Raw genomic sequence first — 21,136 nt, 5'->3', positions numbered from 1 at the left:
AATGAACAGATTCTGAACCGTTGATATTGGAATTCTTTAATAAAATCTCTATTGTGGAGTCCCCTGGGAATAACCCCGCCTGGTCTTCAATTCAGCTCTAACTGATTTCTACGCAGAAAAATGGCGATTATTTAATACGTGTTACGTGAAATTGATTCAACTTGAAACAAGTCTTTATACTTACAATGTTGTTGCGTTGTTAATGATTGGCATATTGGATAATGACGTCATATTGCTTGGTCTAACTAGAGTCACATTGAAGGTAGACTTTATGGCTGGCTCATCAAAACATGGGAACGCCTTTCTGGCATCAGTGGGTTGAAATTGAGTTGCAGCCAGATAGCTAAAATTATATATATATATATATATATATATATATATATATATATATATATATATATATATATATATATATATTGGGAAATTTTGAGACTCAAAATGAAATAAAAAAGTATACAATTTTTAAAAAAGTAAAAAAATTGCAATCGTTAGGGAATCTGTTTCTATGGCCTACGGTTAACGAGAGTCTCATGTGGCCAGCACAACGACCAACCACCTTTACTTCCCCTAAATAAAGTCAGTACCCATTAGAGATGGGAGGGCTCAGAAGTCCCCAAAGTCCCGAAATTAAAAATCCCAGTCTACAGCCGAGATTCAAACCCGGGACCCGGTTCGGAAGTCAAGAGCTTTACTGCTCAGCCACCGAGCCACCTAATAAATTAGTTTAAAAAAAAAAAAAGATTAAATTAAGCCATACCTATTTTTATTGTAACTGCGAGTTTACCTTCCTTAGTCTAGAGAAGTATCTAAGATTTTATTCACTCTAATTTTAAGGACTTATCTTGTCTTATATTATACAGACGTTACTTCAAAAGGAAGATTACGTCCTAGGCGTCATGTCATGACGTTCTAGTCATGAATGTTAACTAATAAATTAAATTCTGCCAAGTCACTGGCAGCCCATTCCATGCTCTAATAGGAAGAAGGAGCATTTGTACAAATGTGTCCTAGCATATGGAATGAGGAATTGGCCTTTATTTTTGTCTTTTTGAGTATTTTATTAGAGGATCCCTTAATGGGAAAAGACGCTATTAGTTTTGTATGGTTTGTCTGTCCGTCCGTTCGTCTTGTTTAGATCTTGTAAACTAGAAAATATAGCTAAAAATATAATTATTAAAATCAAGTATGCAAGCAGTTTTTTCATAAAAATACACAATTTTTACAACTATTCACTATTAATAGTAACAAACACTGGAGGCTATTTAGTAAGGGAGGCAATTATGTACCATATTTTTAAACACATTTATGCAAACGGTTTTAGTTGGTCAAAAAATTTATATTACAATCGTATTACAAAAGTTACATAAGTTCTGTCATACTAAGTAATAATGTCTTTATCATATAAGATAAGATAAGATAAGACATTTACAAAAAAATGTTTCATTTTCTTTTTAAAGAAAAAAAAATCTATTTAGAATGCATATAAGTGGAACGTAATGTAAAACAACAATTAATAACTAGTTTTGCATATTAATGCGCGAACTGTCGGGGAACTAACCATACATTAGTTTGACTAAAGGAATTTTTTTTTTTTTTTTTTTTGGAAATGTTTTTTGTTTCCCCTTGAGGCTTTGAATAAGAGATTGACCCTCTACTTCCTCTTCTTCTTGAAACTGTCAGGTAGAGTTGAGCCTTCGGCTCTTGGAACTCCAGGCCAGCAAAAGTGAACAAGAGCTCCCTTTCACAGGGAGTACACTGTTCTGTCTAGCGGGTTGTCAGACTCGCGGCCAGAGACCGCGTGCACGGGGACCCATGCCATTTTCCTTTTCTATACCAGGCTAACCGTGCAGGACACGCCATTTATGTAACGGCCCCTTGAGGAACGGTGCCTGGATTGTGACAAGGTTGTGGGAGCTTTTTTACAACTCCGCCCAGTGCAATGAGGATGCGCTCGCACCCCCTTAAGCACCCCCACGGGAGCCTTGTTTTGCTACCCTTTAGCCTAATCGTTTCCTCTTACGATCGTTTCCACCCGGGCGCCACTATGAGGCAGGGTAGCATGCCCGGGTTGACCCTTTACAAAACATTTAGACCATTATAAAACATCAGTTAGTCCAGGCTTACATCTATCTTCACTTTCACCTATCCCTTGGTCTGCAGGGCCGTTGGGGCACCACACACGATATGTCAACCTTCTTTCTCCATTCTTCTCTGTCATTTGCCTTTTAATAGAATTTCATTCTGATATTCTTTCTGAAAAAATTGAAACCTGCCCTTTTATCTTTAGACAGCGCCACCTCTTAGTCTTTGTAACCTTGTTAAATTTGTTTTTGGTAGTTGAAGAATATGGTTCAGTGTTTTATGTATAATTTCTTCTTTACTTTTGAGTCTTCTATCCTGAAGGCTTTCTAAGTTTAGTGATTTTACTAAAGGTGTTACTCTAGTCAAATGTGAATATTCGTTTGTTATGAATCTCACTGCTCTATTTTGTGTCTGTTCCAGTTTCTTAATATTTTCTTGAGTTGAGGAGTCCCAAACAGAGGATGCATATTCTATTATTGGCCTAACCAAGGTTAAATAACGTTTTAGTTGACTATGTTGAAGGCCTAATTTTAACTCTTTCTCTCCTAATTGACGACCTCATCGTTGATTTGACCCCATTAAACTAATTTTTTTAAAATTTAAAAACTAATCAAAAAAATTTTTTTTATTGTTTAGCAAGAGCAAACATTCCCCTATGATAATTGTTGCGCCAGCAGGCAGCAGTCGTGTTTTTTCGTCTCTCGTTTTGGAGGATTTTTGTGTTGCTATTTTCTAGAGCTAAGTGATCTTTCTTATACCATTAGATTTGTGTTGATTTCGTCTATAGATTGGTGTATTTAGTTCGATAGATTTAAGTCACGTTATTTAAATTTAATTAGTTTCTGTATTCATTTACTATCCTTTAGTTTAACAAGCATCTATATAAACAGTAACAGAGTGATACTCATAGCCCGAGGGATTGATGTGCTTGGTAAAACCGTGTACCGTGGCCACTACATAGCAGTCGGAGCGCAAACCTGTGTGTCATCAGTCCTAGTGTGTCAAATCACCGTACTGGAGTCATGGACGCTAATCTATTACGTCGCATAGGACGCACATGTGTGTTACTCAAATCACGACTAGACAGCGAGGTTTTCCGAAATATTCGTCGACTAGGCATCGGGCGTAAACTGCCGACAGTTCGTGGGTCTAGGGCTGGGCGTCTTATTCGCCTATGGTATAACCTACCGCAATTCAACTCAACAGATACATGTCACACAGTTTCCAGGACTCTTAACTGTGTTGTTAACCCCACCCCTACTCCTGTCATTTCTTCTACGACAGAGTTCAGCAGTTCTCTACTAAACTGTTTTATTAACCACCCCACCCCTATTGCTCCTCACACAACAGAGGTCAGATGTCCCCATCAAAAACCTATAATTCGGGATATTACTCCTCCGGTGTCTTCAAAATGTGCTACGCCTCTGGTGACTATATCCTCCAGTCTGCTTAAAATAATGCACCTCAACGCCCAGTCATGCAGTAACAAAGCTCTTGAGCTTGCAGACACCATCACTGATGATAGCTACGACATCGTTTTCCTTAGTGAGACATGGTTTAAAGAAGTTGGTGATGAGCCAAGAACCATTGAGCTAACGCCACCAGGCTTTCTTTTAAAGAGTCTACCTCGAAAAACAGGCAGCGGAGGGGGCTTAGCAATACTGTACAGAGATAGTCTAGCCAAGTATGTAACAATAAGACCTGAAAGCTCAACGTACACCACCTTTGAGATGTGCGAGTTTCGCCTTTCCCACCACAGTAGAACACTGACTTTTATTTTCCTGTACCGCCCACCACCAAGCAAGAGAAATAAATTGACAACAAAAGTTTTCATCGAAGAATTTCAAGACCTCCTTGACAGTCACATATCAACAAAAGATCTATTTGTCATAGGCGATGTGAACTTGCATTTTGACAGTGAAAATGAGACATACGCGATGTCGCTGAAAAATGCGCTAAAGGATCGCAACTTAGACCAACTGATAAATGTTCCGACACACGTCAAAGGCCATACTCTTGACTGGATTGTTACAAATGCAAGTGAGCTTGTAGCCAAACTCAATGTCTCAGACCGCGGCTTGTCAGATCATTTTCTCGTAAACTTTGAAATGCGCCTATCAAAAGCAAAAAGGCCAAAGAAAAACGTGACTTCCCGTAAACTTAAAGCCATAGATATTGCCTCCTTCAAAATGGACGTGACCTCTTTGCTGTTGCAACAGAGCAACACAGACGTTCTCAGCAATTACAATTCTTGCTTGAAAAAGTTGCTGGACAGCCATGCACCTCTTGTCACTCGTACAGTCTCAGTTAGGCCATCTGCACCCTGGTTGACGGAAGACATAAAGAATGCCAAACTTATTCGCCGACGTGCCGAACGTACATTTCAAAAGACAGGTCTGACGATACATCGACAAATATACATACGAGAAAAAAACAAGGTTAACCGTATGATTAGAGACGCAAAAGCTAGTCATATTCGACAAAAAATCGAAAATTCTGATTCTTCAAAGGAGCTATTTAGGATCACCGCTGAAATGTTAGGGGGAGCAAATAACGAACGTTTGCCGTCATCTATTCCAGTATCTGAACTTCCTGATTCCTTCAATAGATTCTTCATTGGGAAGATTGAGCAGATTAGAAATGACATGCCATCCCTCTCATCACAGCTTGACCACTCTCCAATTTTTCAAAATACTCCTTTTTGCGAGTTTCAGCGTGTATCTGAAGATTATGTCAAAAGTACTATTTTGAAGATGCCAAATAAGTCATGTGACCTTGATCCCATTCCAACCTCCTTGCTCCTTGAATGTTTAGATGAGCTTGTACCTACAATTACCAACATTGTGAACTCTTCACTGACTTCAGGCATTGTACCACAGCAATTTAAGCATGCACTTGTCAGGCCCTTATTAAAGAAATCCAGTCTTGACCCGGAATGTCTAAAAAACTATCGCCCGGTTTCAAATCTTCCCTTCCTGTCAAAGCTTCTGGAGCGCATCGTGTTAGTGCAAATTCTTTCTCATCTTGAACAGTACTGTCTCTTGGAAGAATTTCAATCTGCATATAGGAAGTGCCGTAGCACAGAGACAACAGTGGTCAGGGTACTAAACGACTTACTTCACAATTCCGACAAAGGCCACATATCAATTCTTTCTATGCTGGACTTGTCCGCAGCCTTTGATACGCTAGACCATGAAATTATGATGGCCAGATTCTCTGCAACTTTTGGTTTAGCAGGAGTCGTCCTAAAGTGGCTTGGATCCTACCTGACGGAACGCACTCAAAGTGTCGTTGTTAGCGGGACGGAATCAACAAGCTTACTTTTGAAGTACGGAGTACCCCAAGGATCAGTTCTAGGCCCAGTACTGTTCACTATGTACACATATCCACTCAGCGGTGTCATACGGCCAACCGGCATCTTATACCATTTCTTTGCCGATGACTCACAGTTATACGATTCATCAGTACCCTCAGAGGTGTCGCATCTGGCAGAGAAAATCAGTAGTACCGTTGCAAGGGTGAGCGATTGGATGGTTGAAAATAAACTCAAGATGAACGAAGACAAGACAGAAATAATTAAGATTGGCACTAGGAACAATGTCTCAAAAGTTGAAAGCACAGATTCTCTCTTTATCACGAACTGCCATGTTCCTTTTGTCCATATAGTGCGGAATCTTGGAGTTTTCTTCGACTCAACACTATCTTTCGACCCACACATAAATCAGCTCTGCAAAGGTCTTTATCTGCAGCTGCGCAGATTAGGCCAGATCCGACCATATTTAACAACGGAGTCAACAAAAACGCTAGCTGTGGCATTCATACTCTCCCGCCTTGACTACTGCAACGCCGTGCTAGCAGGTATACCTGATGACAAAATAGCCAAGCTGCAACGTATACAGAACAACGCCGCTCGAATAGTCCTTAAAAAAACTAGACAAGATTCTGCTACTACGCTCTTGCGCACGCTCCATTGGCTTCCCGTGAAAGCGAGAATCGATTACAAGGTCGCCACACTTTGTCATCAGTGTATATATAACAATGAGATGCCCTTGTACCTTAGCGAACTGATTACTCCATATGTCCCCCAGAGAACCCTGCGCTCAATGGACTCAACGCTTTTAGTAGTGCCACGTTTCTCCCTCAAAAGCTACGGTCTGCGTGCTTTTTCAGTTCACGGACCAAAGGTTTGGAACTCACTCCCCATTGATCTCAGACAGACAACATGCTATACCACTTTTAAGAAGAACATTAAGACCTACTTGTTTAAAACTTTTTTAGATTAACTGTTATCCTAGCAATTGTGTTTATATTTGTAATGTTGTTACAGCGCCTTGAGCCTACATTTTGTTTGTTAACAGCGCTTTATAAATAAAATTATTATTATGATTCGATACCAAATATAACATTTTCTGATAACAAATAAGTTATTGAAGTTTAATCCTAACAGGATAGTGCAATACTAATGAGTAATTATATCGGAACGAGGAAAATTATTACGGAGAGAAAGAGTTAAGGCTGGCTGTTCGTGACTTACACAGTCTGGTTAATTCTTTGGTAAGAACTGAGATACAGCCCCTTCATGTTTTTTTTTATAGGCGACGTGTAGCTTATTTCTATAATATACGTTTTGCCAACCTGTAAATAAAAAAATAAAAAAAATTTTAGCTTTAAATAGCGCTACTTTCATGATTATAGCAAGCTCAGAGCGCTTTGGTCCAATCTCAGTTGTGGACCAGTGGGGGGAGGGGGTATCTAGGAGAAGGTTTTTCCGTGCCGCCTTAAGGCGCTCAGTAAACACAACTCTGCCCGAGTCGGGTGTCGAACCTCGAGCCCCCTTCATAGGTAGCCAATAAAATCCAAGTACGTACTTAGCCTCTCGACCACGCTTCCCGTACAGTTAATGAACAGCTGAAGGAATGTTTAGTTTTGAAATGAAAGGACCAACTATGACATTTACTGTCTGTTATGATGGGTGTTCTTTTTAACAGTTGGTAATTTTTATGCTAGAACAAGTATACCTTGTAGGAGTTTAATAAATATTTATTATACAACTGTACAATACAACTACTATGCTCCACGAGACATGAACAAGTTTGACAGACACTAGTATAACTTCAACTAATGGACCCGCAATATGTTTAAACTCATTTAAACTCAAGACCGTTACTATCCGAGGACCCCGACTAACCAATATCCCCTATTTTATACTTTTCTAAAATTTACTTTTCAAAATCATAGAAACTTCTAACCTAAATAACTGTGACCTTCCCCCTTTGCAATGATGTCCTATTGTGATCCCACTACAGAATGGTCTAGCTGTACTGTTTCTTAGCCTGCTATGATGTCCTATTGTGATCCCACTACAGAATGGTCTAGCTGTACTGTTTCTTAGCCTGCTATGATGTCCTATTGTGATCCCACTTCAGAATGGTCTAGCTGTACTGTTTCTTAGCCTGCTATGATGCCCCATTGTGATCCCACTACAGAATGGTCCAGCTGTACTGTTTCTTAGCCAGCAAAGATGTCCCATCGTGATCCCACTACAGAATGGTCTAGTTGTACTGTTTCTTAGCCTGCTATGATGCCCCACTGTGATCCCACTGCAGAATGGTCTAGCTGTACTGTTTCTTAGCCCGCTATGATGTCCCATTGTGATCCCACTACAGAATGGTCTAGTTGTACTGTTTCTTAGCCTGCTATGATGCCCCACTGTGATCCCACTGCAGAATGGTCTAGCTGTACTGTTTCTTAGCCCGCTATGATGTCCCATTGTGATCCCACTACAGAATGGTCTAGTTGTACTGTTTCTTAGCCCGCTATGATGTCCCACTGTGATCCCACTACAGAATGGTCTAGTTGTACTGTTTCTTAGCCCGCTATGATGTCCCATTGTGATCCCACTACAGAATGGTCTAGTTGTACTGTTTCTTAGCCCGCTATGATGTCCCATTGTGATCCCACTACAGAATGGTCTAGTTGTACTGTTTCTTAGCCCGCTATGATGTCCCATTGTGATCCCACTACAGAATGGTCTAGCTGTACTGTTTCTTAGCCTGCTATGATGTCCCATTGTGATCCCACTACAGAATGGTCTAGTTGTACTGTTTCTTAGCCTGCTATGATGCCCCACTGTGATCCCACTACAGAATGGTCTAGCTGTACTGTTTCTTAGCCCGCTATGATGTCCCATTGTGATCCCACTACAGAATGGTCTAGCTGTATTGTTTCTTAGCCTGCAATGATGTCCTATTGTGATCCCACTACAGAATGGTCTAGCTGTACTGTTTCTTAGCCTGCTATGATGTCCTATTTTGATCCCACTACAGAATGGTCTATCTGTACTGTTTCTTAGCCTGCTATGATGTCCTATTTTGATCCCACTACAGAATGGTCTAGCTGTACTGTTTCTTAGCCTGCTATGATGTCCTATTGTGATCCCACTACAGAATGGTCTAGCTGTACTGTTTCTTAGCCTGCAATGATGTCCTATTGTGATCCCACTACAGAATGGTCTAGCTGTATTGTTTCTTAGCCTGCAATGATGTCCTATTGTGATCCCACTACAGAATGGTCTAGTTGTACTGTTTCTTAGCCTGCTATGATGGCCCATTGTGATCCCACTACAGAATGGTCTAGTAGTACTGTTTCTTAGCCTGCTATGATGCCCCATTGTGATCCCACTACAAAATGGTCTAGCTGTACTGTTTCTTAGCCTGCTATGATGTCCCATTGTAATCCCACTACAGAATGGTCTAGCTGTACTGTTTTTTAGCCTGCATTGATGTCCTATAGTGATCCCACTTCAGAATGGTCTAGCTGTACTGTTTCTTAGCCTGCTATGATGTCCTATTGTGATCCCACTTCAGAATGGTCTAGCTCTACTGTTTCTTAGCCTGCTATGATGTCCTATTGTGATCCCACGACAGAATGATCTAGCTGTACTGTTTCTCAGCCTGCTATGATGTCCTATTGTGATCCCACTTCAGAATGGTCTAGCTCTACTGTTTCTTAGCCTGCTATGATGTCCTATTGTGATCCCACTTCAGAATGGTCTAGCTCTACTGTTTCTTAGCCTGCTATGATGTCCTATTTTGATCCCACTACAGAATGATCTAGCTGTACTGTTTCTTAGCCTGCTATGATGTCCTATTGTGATCCCACTTCAGAATGGTCTAGCTCTACTGTTTCTTAGCCTGCTATGATGTCCTATTTTGATCCCACTACAGAATAGTGTAGCTGTACTGTTTCTTAGCCTGTAATGATGTCCTATTGTGATCCCACTACAGAATGGTCTAGCTGTACTGTTTCTTAGCCTGTAATGATGTCCTATTGTGATCCCACGACAGAATGATCTAGCTGTACTGTTTCTTAGCCTGCTATGATGCCCCACTGTGATCCCACTGCAGAATGGTCTAGCTGTACTGTTTCTTAGCCCGCTATGATGTCCCATTGTGATCCCACTACAGAATGGTCTAGTTGTACTGTTTCTTAGCCTGCTATGATGCCCCACTGTGATCCCACTGCAGAATGGTCTAGCTGTACTGTTTCTTAGCCCGCTATGATGTCCCATTGTGATCCCACTACAGAATGGTCTAGTTGTACTGTTTCTTAGCCCGCTATGATGTCCCACTGTGATCCCACTACAGAATGGTCTAGTTGTACTGTTTCTTAGCCCGCTATGATGTCCCATTGTGATCCCACTACAGAATGGTCTAGCTGTATTGTTTCTTAGCCTGCAATGATGTCCTATTGTGATCCCACTACAGAATGGTCTAGCTGTACTGTTTCTTAGCCTGCTATGATGTCCTATTTTGATCCCACTACAGAATGGTCTATCTGTACTGTTTCTTAGCCTGCTATGATGTCCTATTTTGATCCCACTACAGAATGGTCTAGCTGTACTGTTTCTTAGCCTGCTATGATGTCCTATTGTGATCCCACTACAGAATGGTCTAGCTGTACTGTTTCTTAGCCTGCAATGATGTCCTATTGTGATCCCACTACAGAATGGTCTAGCTGTATTGTTTCTTAGCCTGCAATGATGTCCTATTGTGATCCCACTACAGAATGGTCTAGTTGTACTGTTTCTTAGCCTGCTATGATGGCCCATTGTGATCCCACTACAGAATGGTCTAGTAGTACTGTTTCTTAGCCTGCTATGATGCCCCATTGTGATCCCACTACAAAATGGTCTAGCTGTACTGTTTCTTAGCCTGCTATGATGTCCCATTGTAATCCCACTACAGAATGGTCTAGCTGTACTGTTTTTTAGCCTGCATTGATGTCCTATAGTGATCCCACTTCAGAATGGTCTAGCTGTACTGTTTCTTAGCCTGCTATGATGTCCTATTGTGATCCCACTTCAGAATGGTCTAGCTCTACTGTTTCTTAGCCTGCTATGATGTCCTATTGTGATCCCACGACAGAATGATCTAGCTGTACTGTTTCTCAGCCTGCTATGATGTCCTATTGTGATCCCACTTCAGAATGGTCTAGCTCTACTGTTTCTTAGCCTGCTATGATGTCCTATTGTGATCCCACTTCAGAATGGTCTAGCTCTACTGTTTCTTAGCCTGCTATGATGTCCTATTTTGATCCCACTACAGAATGATCTAGCTGTACTGTTTCTTAGCCTGCTATGATGTCCTATTGTGATCCCACTTCAGAATGGTCTAGCTCTACTGTTTCTTAGCCTGCTATGATGTCCTATTTTGATCCCACTACAGAATAGTGTAGCTGTACTGTTTCTTAGCCTGTAATGATGTCCTATTGTGATCCCACTACAGAATGGTCTAGCTGTACTGTTTCTTAGCCTGTAATGATGTCCTATTGTGATCCCACGACAGAATGATCTAGCTGTACTGTTTCTTAGCCTGCTATGATGCCCCACTGTGATCCCACTGCAGAATGGTCTAGCTGTACTGTTTCTTAGCCCGCTATGATGTCCCATTGTGATCCCACTACAGAATGGTCTAGTTGTACTGTTTCTTAGCCTGCTATGATGCCCCACTGTGATCCCACTGCAGAATGGTCTAGCTGTACTGTTTCTTAGCCCGCTATGATGTCCCATTGTGATCCCACTACAGAATGGTCTAGTTGTACTGTTTCTTAGCCCGCTATGATGTCCCACTGTGATCCCACTACAGAATGGTCTAGTTGTACTGTTTCTTAGCCCGCTATGATGTCCTATTGTGATCCCACTACAGAATGGTCTAGCTGTACTGTTTCTTAGCCTGCTATGATGTCCTATTGTGATCCCACTACAGAATGGTCTAGCTGTACTGTTTCTTAGCCTGCAATGATGTCCTATTGTGATCCCACTACAGAATGGTCTAGCTGTATTGTTTCTTAGCCTGCAATGATGTCCTATTGTGATCCCACTACAGAATGGTCTAGTTGTACTGTTTCTTAGCCTGCTATGATGGCCCATTGTGATCCCACTACAGAATGGTCTAGTAGTACTGTTTCTTAGCCTGCTATGATGCCCCATTGTGATCCCACTACAAAATGGTCTAGCTGTACTGTTTCTTAGCCTGCTATGATGTCCCATTGTAATCCCACTACAGAATAGTGTAGCTGTACTGTTTCTTAGCCTGCATTGATGTCCTATAGTGATCCCACTTCAGAATGGTCTAGCTGTACTGTTTCTTAGCCTGCTATGATGTCCTATTGTGATCCCACTTCAGAATGGTCTAGCTCTACTATTTCTTAGCCTGCTATGATGTCCTATTGTGATCCCACGACAGAATGATCTAGCTGTACTGTTTCTTAGCCTGCTATGATGTCCTATTGTGATCCCACTTCAGAATGGTCTAGCTGTACTGTTTCTTAGCCTGCTATGATGTCCTATTGTGATCCCACTTCAGAATGGTCTAGCTCTACTGTTTCTTAGCCTGCTATGATGTCCTATTTTGATCCCACTACAGAATAGTGTAGCTGTACTGTTTCTTAGCCTGTAATGATGTCCTATTGTGATCCCACTACAGAATGGTCTAGCTGTACTGTTTCTTAGCCTGTAATGATGTCCTATTGTGATCCCACGACAGAATGATCTAGCTGTACTGTTTCTTAACCATTCTATGATGTCCTATTGTGATCCCACTTCAGAATGGTCTAGCTCTACTGTTTCTTAGCCTGCTATGATGTCCTATTGTGATCCCACTACAGAATGGTCTAGCTGTATTGTTTCTTAGCCTGCTATGATGCCCCATTGTGATCCCACTACAGAATGGTCTAGCTGTACTGTTTATTTGCGTGCTATGATGTCCCATTGTAATCCCACTACAGAATGGTCTAGCTGTACTGTTTCTTAGCCTGCATTGATGTCCTATTGTGATCCCACTTCAGAATGGTCTAGCTGTACTGTTTCTTAGCCTGCTATGATGTCCTATTGTGATCCCACTTCAGAATGGTCTAGCTCTACTGTTTCTTAGCCTGCTATGATGTCCTATTTTGATCCCACTACAGAATGGTGTAGCTGTACTGTTTCTTAGCCTGTAATGATGTCCTATTGTGATCCCACTACAGAATGGTCTAGCTGTACTGTTTCTTAGCCTGCAAATAGCCATCTCGTTTCTCGTATACGCCTCTCCACTATTGTACCTTAATTCTTCAACTCTGCTTAACTGTTGCCACTGTCTCATAGTATGTCCCTCCTCCCACAATTAAAGCATAAGATGTATGGATTTGTACGTCTTTATGTGGGTTTATATCGCTTTCCCTGTACCACTGATTGCCTTACTTTACTTTGATTTAAACCCCTTCCAATTGCATTTCTTTCTACCCTATCTTTCTTCCCGTGATCTATACTACCTATGTCATCTGATTGATGGAATTCTGTCGTCTTTCAAATCCCCATTTCTACATTGAGTAGACTTTATCCTTAAATGTTTCCTCCAATTCTCTATCTCCATCTCTGAACACATGTTCACCCCCACGAATGTTCCCGATAATTAAATGTATCTGACCCTGATCTACAACACAAGCTTCAACTGTCCTCCGTAAAATACGGCGTGTCAATACTAACTCTAGCAAGAAAGAAAGGACTGCGAGAAAGGTGGAATAGAACAAGGCTTATCATTGTCGTCTGCTACTGGAACATGGAGGTTTTTCATACATTCGCAGGAAACAAGGCAGCCAAGACCATTAGGGTCACAGGAAGCACTATTATTTGAGTGAATAAGAAATTAGTGGAAGACTATGAATATACCTGCGAATCTAGCAAATTACATGTATTATAAATTAGAAGAGCAAACAAACATTCGTCGCCATTGATTTGTTTTTTTACAAAAACATCCGGAACAATCTATTATAAATACTTAAAACTATTGCAATGTTTTGGAAGGAACAATAAAGGTTAAATCAGATTTTCAATAGCGTTTATTGTTGTTTTTTAGATAAACGTGACGAACAGACCGACCAACAGACAAAACGCACAAAGATATGCGGCTTTATCCTGATGGAGTCACTAAACAAAAAAAAAATCTGATTATTTAAAAAATTTTAAGGAATTAGTTTAGCACCATTTCATGTGCGACGTTACGCTACTGCACAAAAGTCGCCGAATAAAAAGTCCATTTTTAAAAATGTGCGTGATATTTACAAAGTGCATTCTTAGCCTTTATAAACAAACATAAAGGTTTTCTTTTAATTTTAGCGGCTAGTTGACCAGAAAAAAAAACACCTTTAACTAACTTATATTTATTGTGAACATTTCTTGTACATTTCATAAGTATATTTGTCTTAGCGATACTGAAAATACACAAATAAATTGCCTTTCTATGTTAACATATTGTAACATTGCCTCCCTTACATTTACGTAATTGTTTTAGAATTAGTTGTTTGTTTTTTTTTTGAAAAAAAAACAACAAACTTGCATAACTAATTTTAGAAACTAAACGGTTTGCTTTTAGAAAACCAAAAGTAGCCGTTGCACATAAACGCAGTCATACGCATCGCATGGTGAAATAATATTTTTCTATTCCACTTCTAGTTTTCGAGATCTGAGTGGGACAGACGGACAGACGGACATTTTTCACAAACCTAATAGCGGCTTTTCCCCTTACGGTGGCCGTTAAAAAGAGTACCGCGAAAAAACAAAACAACAACAAATAAATAATCAGCCTTGACATTGTTTACCTCTGTGTACCCATCAAGGCTAAGTATAAAGAACTCTCTGTCTGTATCTAGTGACCAATTCGTGTACTTTGGTACATTGAATCCTGAGCCATCGCCATAAAAAAGAAGAGATGATTCGTCCACTTCGAGTCCATTGAGGTGAAGCGTGACGTTGTCAGAAGGCTGGTCACACCGTAACCAAATTTTGACAGATCCCTAGGGTGGTAAAATATATATATATATATATATATACAGGTGAAGAGTTTCGGTAGAAAATTTAAAAAAAAATCAAATCATAATGAAGAAAGAACGCGCAGACCAGTGAGAAAGAAAACAAAATGTTGAAGTTCGTCTGCTAAATAAATGACCTTCACCCTCATCAGAGAGCGCGGTGGCTGAGCGGTAAAGCGCTTGGCTTCCGAACCGGGGACCGGGGTTCGAATCCTGGTGAAGACTGGGATTTTTAATTTCGGGATCTACAGGCGCCTCTTAGTCCACCCAGCTCGTATGGGTACCTGACATTAGTTAGGGAAAAGTAAACGACTGTTGTGCTGGCCACATGACACCCTAGTTAACCGTAGGCCACAGAAACAGATGACCTTTACATCATCTGCCCTATAGACCACAAGGTCTGAAAGGGGAACTTTACTTTACTTTTTTTTACCCTCATCAGAGTAGTTTAAAATAACCACTGATCGATGTAAAGAATGGAAAGGTTTGGTGTACATTCACAGGATAACAATAAACAAGCGTAAAATCTATGGCCATGGTCACGTAGTTTAAAGTTAGACAAGTGTCTTTTGGTGGTTCCTCCTAACTCTGTGTTTTTCCTCTATTCGTATTACTTGTTCGGGGCGAGAGTGCCTTGTAGAATTGTTTTTGCTACGTCACAAAGTCCGGTGACATTTATTGGTCATTCTTTGTCATGAGGCAGCTCACCCTCGGAATTGGGTTGAAACGGACGGTGTGTCGGTCCGTAAAAGATTATTAGTCTGTAACAGTCTGTCAGGGGCGGACTGGCTATATGGGCATTTGGGCAAATGCCCGGTGGGCCGGTACCCAAATGGGCCGGTAGGGCCACCGAAATGGCCTGATCGAAGTCACTATGGCACATATCAAGTTGTTAAAGGTTTTATAATATTCTTATTATGTTATTATTATTATTTTTTAAAAGGCCTTCTGAGCGTCGTGTTATAAAACAATCTTTTCCGAAAAAAAAATGTAGAATGTAGACAGTGCTACTAGTAGGCTTCATCTTTTTAGGGCCTACATAATTGCTGATTTAAAAAGACGCTATATTGCTTATTAAGATATAGAGCTCACTGTATGCATGCATATCGATACATTATCAAATTTAACAATGATTTTTATGGACCGATACACCTAGACATGGATGCTTATCACATAATAGAGAATTTGTGGGCCGAATTTCATAGAAATGCCCGGGCCGATTTTGACACCCAGTCTGCCCCTGCAGTCTGTACTAGTTTCTTGGACTTATTATTCAGTAGGGTTTTTGGAACCCTGTTTAGGGTGAGTTACTTCGTTTGTGATATCTCTTATTATATGTTGTATGATTTTATCACTATTTCTACTTTTAGAGTAGAAGTTTGAGAGTATTGTGTTTATTTCGTTTATAGGGGTGCCAGTGTTGGGAGTTGTATGTACTGAGCTTGATTCTATGCCAGTGTGGGCGTCGCTTGTTGTCTTAGAAATATATATTACAGTCTTGAGTGTCATTGTCAGATTGGCGATCGTCGACGGCGTTGAGTGCCAGGGCCGTTACACATCTTATCTTATCTTATATAATACAGACGTTACTTCAAAAAAGAAGATGATTACGTCCTACGCGTCATGCATTTAGTCATTCAAGATGAGGTCTAACTTTATTATTGCTGATGTTGGCAGTATTGTGACGTCAGTCGGTCAGCGTCTAGTAGACTATGAAACCAGTGTGACAAGTTGATAGCAGTAGCAAGGTGCGTATGTGAATTATTGAATAATATATATATATTATCTATTCATCATTGTATCATTCTCATTGTACATAATAATAATATCAATATCATACAATTAAATTCTTTTTTTTTTGTTGTTGTTATTTAAACCATCCACATAGTTGGTTACTCTATGTACGACTGTGTGTGAATGATGTTCTTGTCAGGTTGAACCTCGGGACCTTAATTGCGTACAGCTATTTAACAACACAAATAACTGCTAAACCTGACAGCCATATTACAAGATCTTCAGGGCTCGCAAAGGCTTTCCTTCAGGGAACAGTACCAGGTAAAAGAAAAAGAGGCGGACAGAGAAAGCGATGGGAATGACAAAATAAAAGAATGGACAGGCCTGCCGTTGAAAGAGGTCCTGACTAAGACAAAAGACATAGAGGAATGGAGAAAGACGGTAGGCGAGTCTTGCATGGTGCCCCAACGGTCCAGTAGACTAAGAGATAGGTAAAGGTAACAATAAATAACTGAACTTAAAATGAAACTGCCTTAAAAAAGTTCATTTTTATAACAGTAAATTATTATTATTATTATAAGCTCAACATAAACTAGAACATGCAAAAGAAGAACAAAAAAATCTCCCAATAAGCCTGCATGATATTTTATACCTTAAAGAAGAAATTTGATACATTATGACCGATTATGTAGGTCTGTATCTCTATATTGTAATGGGTAGGGTACAGGGAGGTAGGGAGCCGATAGTTCGTCAATTTCGGCTTCTCCGTGGGTGTAGCGTTTGTGGTTGTAATGTTTGTGGTATCGGTTGCAATCTGTCCAGGCAGGCAAACCACTGATCGTTGCTGGATAGATCGCTTTCTGTGAGGCTTAGAAGCCGGGCAGTGTTCACCTGATGAATGAATCAACAATTTGAATGAATCAACATTTTGAATGAATCGACATTTTGAATGAATCAACATTTTGAATGAATCAACATTTTGAATGAATCAACATTTTGAATGAATTAATATTTTGAATGAATCAACATTTTGAATGAATCAACATCTTGAATGAATCAACATCTTGATGAATCAACATTTTGAATGAATCAACATTTTGAATGAATTAACATTTTGAATGAATCAACATTTTGAATGAATCAACATTTTGAATGAATTAACATTTTGAATGAATCAACATTTTGAATGAATCAACATTTTGAATGAATTAATATTTTGAATGAATTAACATTTTGAATTAATCAACATCTTGATGAATCAACATTTTGAATGAATCAACATTTTGAATGAATTAACATTTTGAATGAATCAACATTTTGAATGAATCAACATTTTGAATGAATTAATATTTTGAATGAATCAACATTTTGAATGAATCAACATTTTGAATAAATTAACATTTTGAATGAATCAACATTTTGAATGAATTAACATTTTGAATGAATCAACATCTTGATGAATCAACATTTTGAATGAATCAACATCTTGAATGAATTAACATTTTGAATGAATCAACATTTTGATTGAATTAACATTTTGAATGAATCAACATTTTGAATGAATCGATATTTTGAATGAATTAACATTTTGAATGAATCAACATTTTGAATGAATCAACATCTTGATGAGTCAACATCTTGAATGAATCAACATTTTGAATGAATCAACATTTTGAATGAATTAACATTTTGAATGAATCAACATTTTGAATGAATCGATATTTTGAATGAATCAACATCTTGAATGAATCAACATTTTGAATGAATCAACATTTTGAATGAATCAACATCTTGATTAATCATTATCTTGATGAATCAACATTTTGAATGAATCAACATTTTGATGAGTCAACATCTTGAATGAATCAACATTTTGAATGAATCAACATTTTGAATGAATCAACATTTTGAATGAATCAACATTTTGAATGAATCGACATTTTGAACGAATCAACATTTTGAATGAATCAACATTTTGAATAAATCAACATCTTGATGAATCAACATTTCGAATGAATCAACATTTTGAATGAATCAACATCTTGAATGAATCAACATTTTGAATGAATCAACATTTTGAATGAATCAACATCTTGATGAATCAACATTTTGAATGAATCAACATTTTGAATGAATTAACATTTTGAACGAATCAACATTTTGAATGAATTAACATTTTGAATGAATCAACATTTTGAATGAATCAACATCTTGAATGAATTAACATTTTGAAGGAATCAACATCTTGAATGAATCAACATCTTGAATGAATCAACATTTTGAATGAATCAACTTATTGATGAATCAACATTTTGAATGAATCAACATCTTGAATGAATCAACATCCTGAATGAATCAACATTTTGAATGAATCAACATTTTGAATGAATCAACATTTTGAATGAATCAACATTTTTTACAGATTCCTAAAACAAGTCACTGACATAATAATAATAATTTTATTTATAAAGCGCCATTAACAAACAAAATGTAGGCTAAAAGCGTTGTTATGTTATTGCAAACACAAACACGAGACCTAAAATGACAAACTAATCTAAAAAAGTTTTAAACAGGTAGGTCTTAATGTTCTTCTTGAAAGTAGTGTAGCATGTTGTCTGTCTGAGATCAATGGGGAGTGAGTTCCAAACCTTTGGGCCGTGCACTGAAAAAGCCCGCAGACCGTAGCTTTTGAGGGAGAAACGTGGCACCACTAAAAGCGTTGAGTCCATTGAGCGCAGGGCTCTCTGGGGGACATATGGAGTAATCAGTTCTCCAAGGTACAAGGGCATCTCATTGTTATATATACACTGATGACAAAGTGTGGCGACTTTGTAATCGATTCTCGCTTTCACGGGAAGCCAATGGAGCGTGCGCAAGAGCGTGGTAGGAGAATCATTTCTATAATCTTGTCGTACTGGTAACAGAGGCGGCCTTAGGCGTAGGCAAACTTGACAGCAGTCTAGGGCCTAGGACGGGTGGGGGCCTCAGACTGGACTCAAAATATTGTTTTAGAGAAGAAATAGTGAAACTTGGGCCCTATGTTATTGTCATTTTTTTTTTAGCTGTTTTTTTTTTTATTTGCGGTCACCTAATTCACTTCGCCTCCAATTATCAAAGGCCGACCCTGCTGGTAAGTTTTAAGACGCCTAAATAACCAAATATTAAAAATGAGTCTTCTCATGGATTCGATCTCGGGAAACCAAGCACTTTACCACCTTAGCCACAAAGACTCCATCATCATGCTTACATATTTCAAAGTATATGTTTTTGTTTTGTTTTACATGTTTTCGGATGTTCCTTCAGAGTTGAAGATAGTTTACTTCCTAGTCCAAACCTCCCGCAGGACGACGGGGGATGGGAGCGGGCAGGATTTGAACCCTCGACCATCGATAAATCCGAACGACAGTCCAGCGCGCAAACCGCACGACCAGGCAGCTATCCAAACAAACAAATATGGCGTATAGTTCTATTCAGGTTTAAAGAGTCAGACTAGGAAGATAAAAAGTTTGTGAGTAATACACTTTTGGAACCATAAACAATTTAACAAACAAGCTAATATAGAAAAAAAAAAAGCATATACAAAGTGTAATTGTATCTATTAGTTTGGATCAGTCATGTAATTAAATTTGTAATAGATCTAGATTCTAGACCAACAACGATAAACCTGTGCGGTTAATACTATTTTTACCGATTGTTTTTGTTTAGCGTTATTTCATACTTTTAGCTTTCTCAAAACGCTATGATCTTAATCACTTGTCTGGACCAGTTGGGAAAATGGGGGGGGGGGGTAGAAAAAGGGAATCGACCTGAATTCGAACTCGTGGCTCACGCCTCTGTGCTAGTGAGGTACTTATAACTATGGTATAATTATTGTTTGTTTCAATTAAGCTGCCATCTATAAAGGGGACTTATTCGGCTTATACCACCAATTCAATCAAGTACGCATTATTTCTCTTGTTTGAGATACCAAACAAAATAATTTATTACCAATAGTAAATTAACTAATTGGATAACTTTTACAATCAATTCTTGTGTTGTCAGGTAAAAGAAATAATTGTTGCAACATTTCAGCTTGATCCGAGATTGGGTGTCGGAGAAATAACGTGTACAAACTTTTTACCAGACAGAAAGGCGAGTGATTTATAATAAGCTTTGTAAAAGTACTATGTTTGGCTAAACACAAGTTAAAAATATAATAATAAAAATATAAAATATAAAAATATAAAAATGTAATCAAATTTTCCGGTTATCTGAAACAATGTGTATTTATAGAGTCAAGTCGTTTTAGGATTTTTACTTGAGGAATTAAATTGATTTGTTTCGTAAGGAAAATTCACTAGAGATTTAACTTTTTAAAACTCGAGGACGTGTCAACCACTCTTCTTCTTCTTCTTCGTTCTCATTGTTATGTTGGAGTGTTCAGATGAGTAGACCAATACATGAGATGAACTGCGCGGTGGTTTCCAAATCAGGGAGCTCTCCATATAGTTTCCTTTCTATTGGGGTGATTTGGGGCCAATGTCTTATACGGGCCTCTTGGTAAAGAGAGCAGTTTTGGAGGACGTGGTCTGCATTCTCTGGTGATACTCCACATGGGCAGATTTCACTGGTTCCAATTTTGAGCTTCCGGTACATGTGTCGTCGCATTCTGTTGTGTCCGGTCCTGAGTCGAAAGATTAGACGTTGGTCTTGTCGGGATAGCTTATAGTAAGCGTCATCTTTCTTGTGATTTGGATGAGAGCTCGTCAATTTCTCATTTATTTTATCTACAAATAATTTCTTCAATTCTTCTTGATAGAGTGCAGAGTTTACTTGTGAGTTTGTTCTCCCAGTCTTGGCGAGTGTGTCAGCCTTCTCATTTCCTGCTAGTTGTATGTGAGCTGGTATCCATTGAATAACAGTTTTTTTGCTGTTGTTGTTGAGCTTTGTAAGTGCTGTTCTGAGGTTTTTAATATATGAGGAATCAGAGTTT

At 39.0% G+C, this 21,136-nt stretch overlaps 1 protein-coding gene across 1 annotated transcript in view; it reads right to left on the bottom strand.

Moving 5' to 3' along the window:
• The window catches only part of LOC106079441 (aminopeptidase N-like), a 92,672-nt gene that overhangs the window by 57,759 nt on the left and 13,777 nt on the right, over positions 1 to 21,136 (bottom strand). Inside the window, exons 3-6 of the mRNA XM_056011821.1 lie at positions 16,817 to 17,055; positions 14,221 to 14,415; positions 6,617 to 6,717; positions 185 to 343 (exon numbers count right to left, since the gene is read on the bottom strand). Coding sequence (XP_055867796.1) covers positions 185 to 343; positions 6,617 to 6,717; positions 14,221 to 14,415; positions 16,817 to 17,055 — 694 coding nt within the window. The remainder of the gene's footprint in view (positions 1 to 184; positions 344 to 6,616; positions 6,718 to 14,220; positions 14,416 to 16,816; positions 17,056 to 21,136) is intronic.

The sequence above is a fragment of the Biomphalaria glabrata genome, chromosome 15 (genome assembly GCF_947242115.1).
Source record: "Biomphalaria glabrata chromosome 15, xgBioGlab47.1, whole genome shotgun sequence".
Lineage (NCBI taxonomy): Eukaryota > Metazoa > Mollusca > Gastropoda > Planorbidae > Biomphalaria > Biomphalaria glabrata.
The sequence above is the reverse complement of the archived record's forward strand: the minus strand, read 5'-3'. Positions and strand labels throughout refer to the sequence as shown.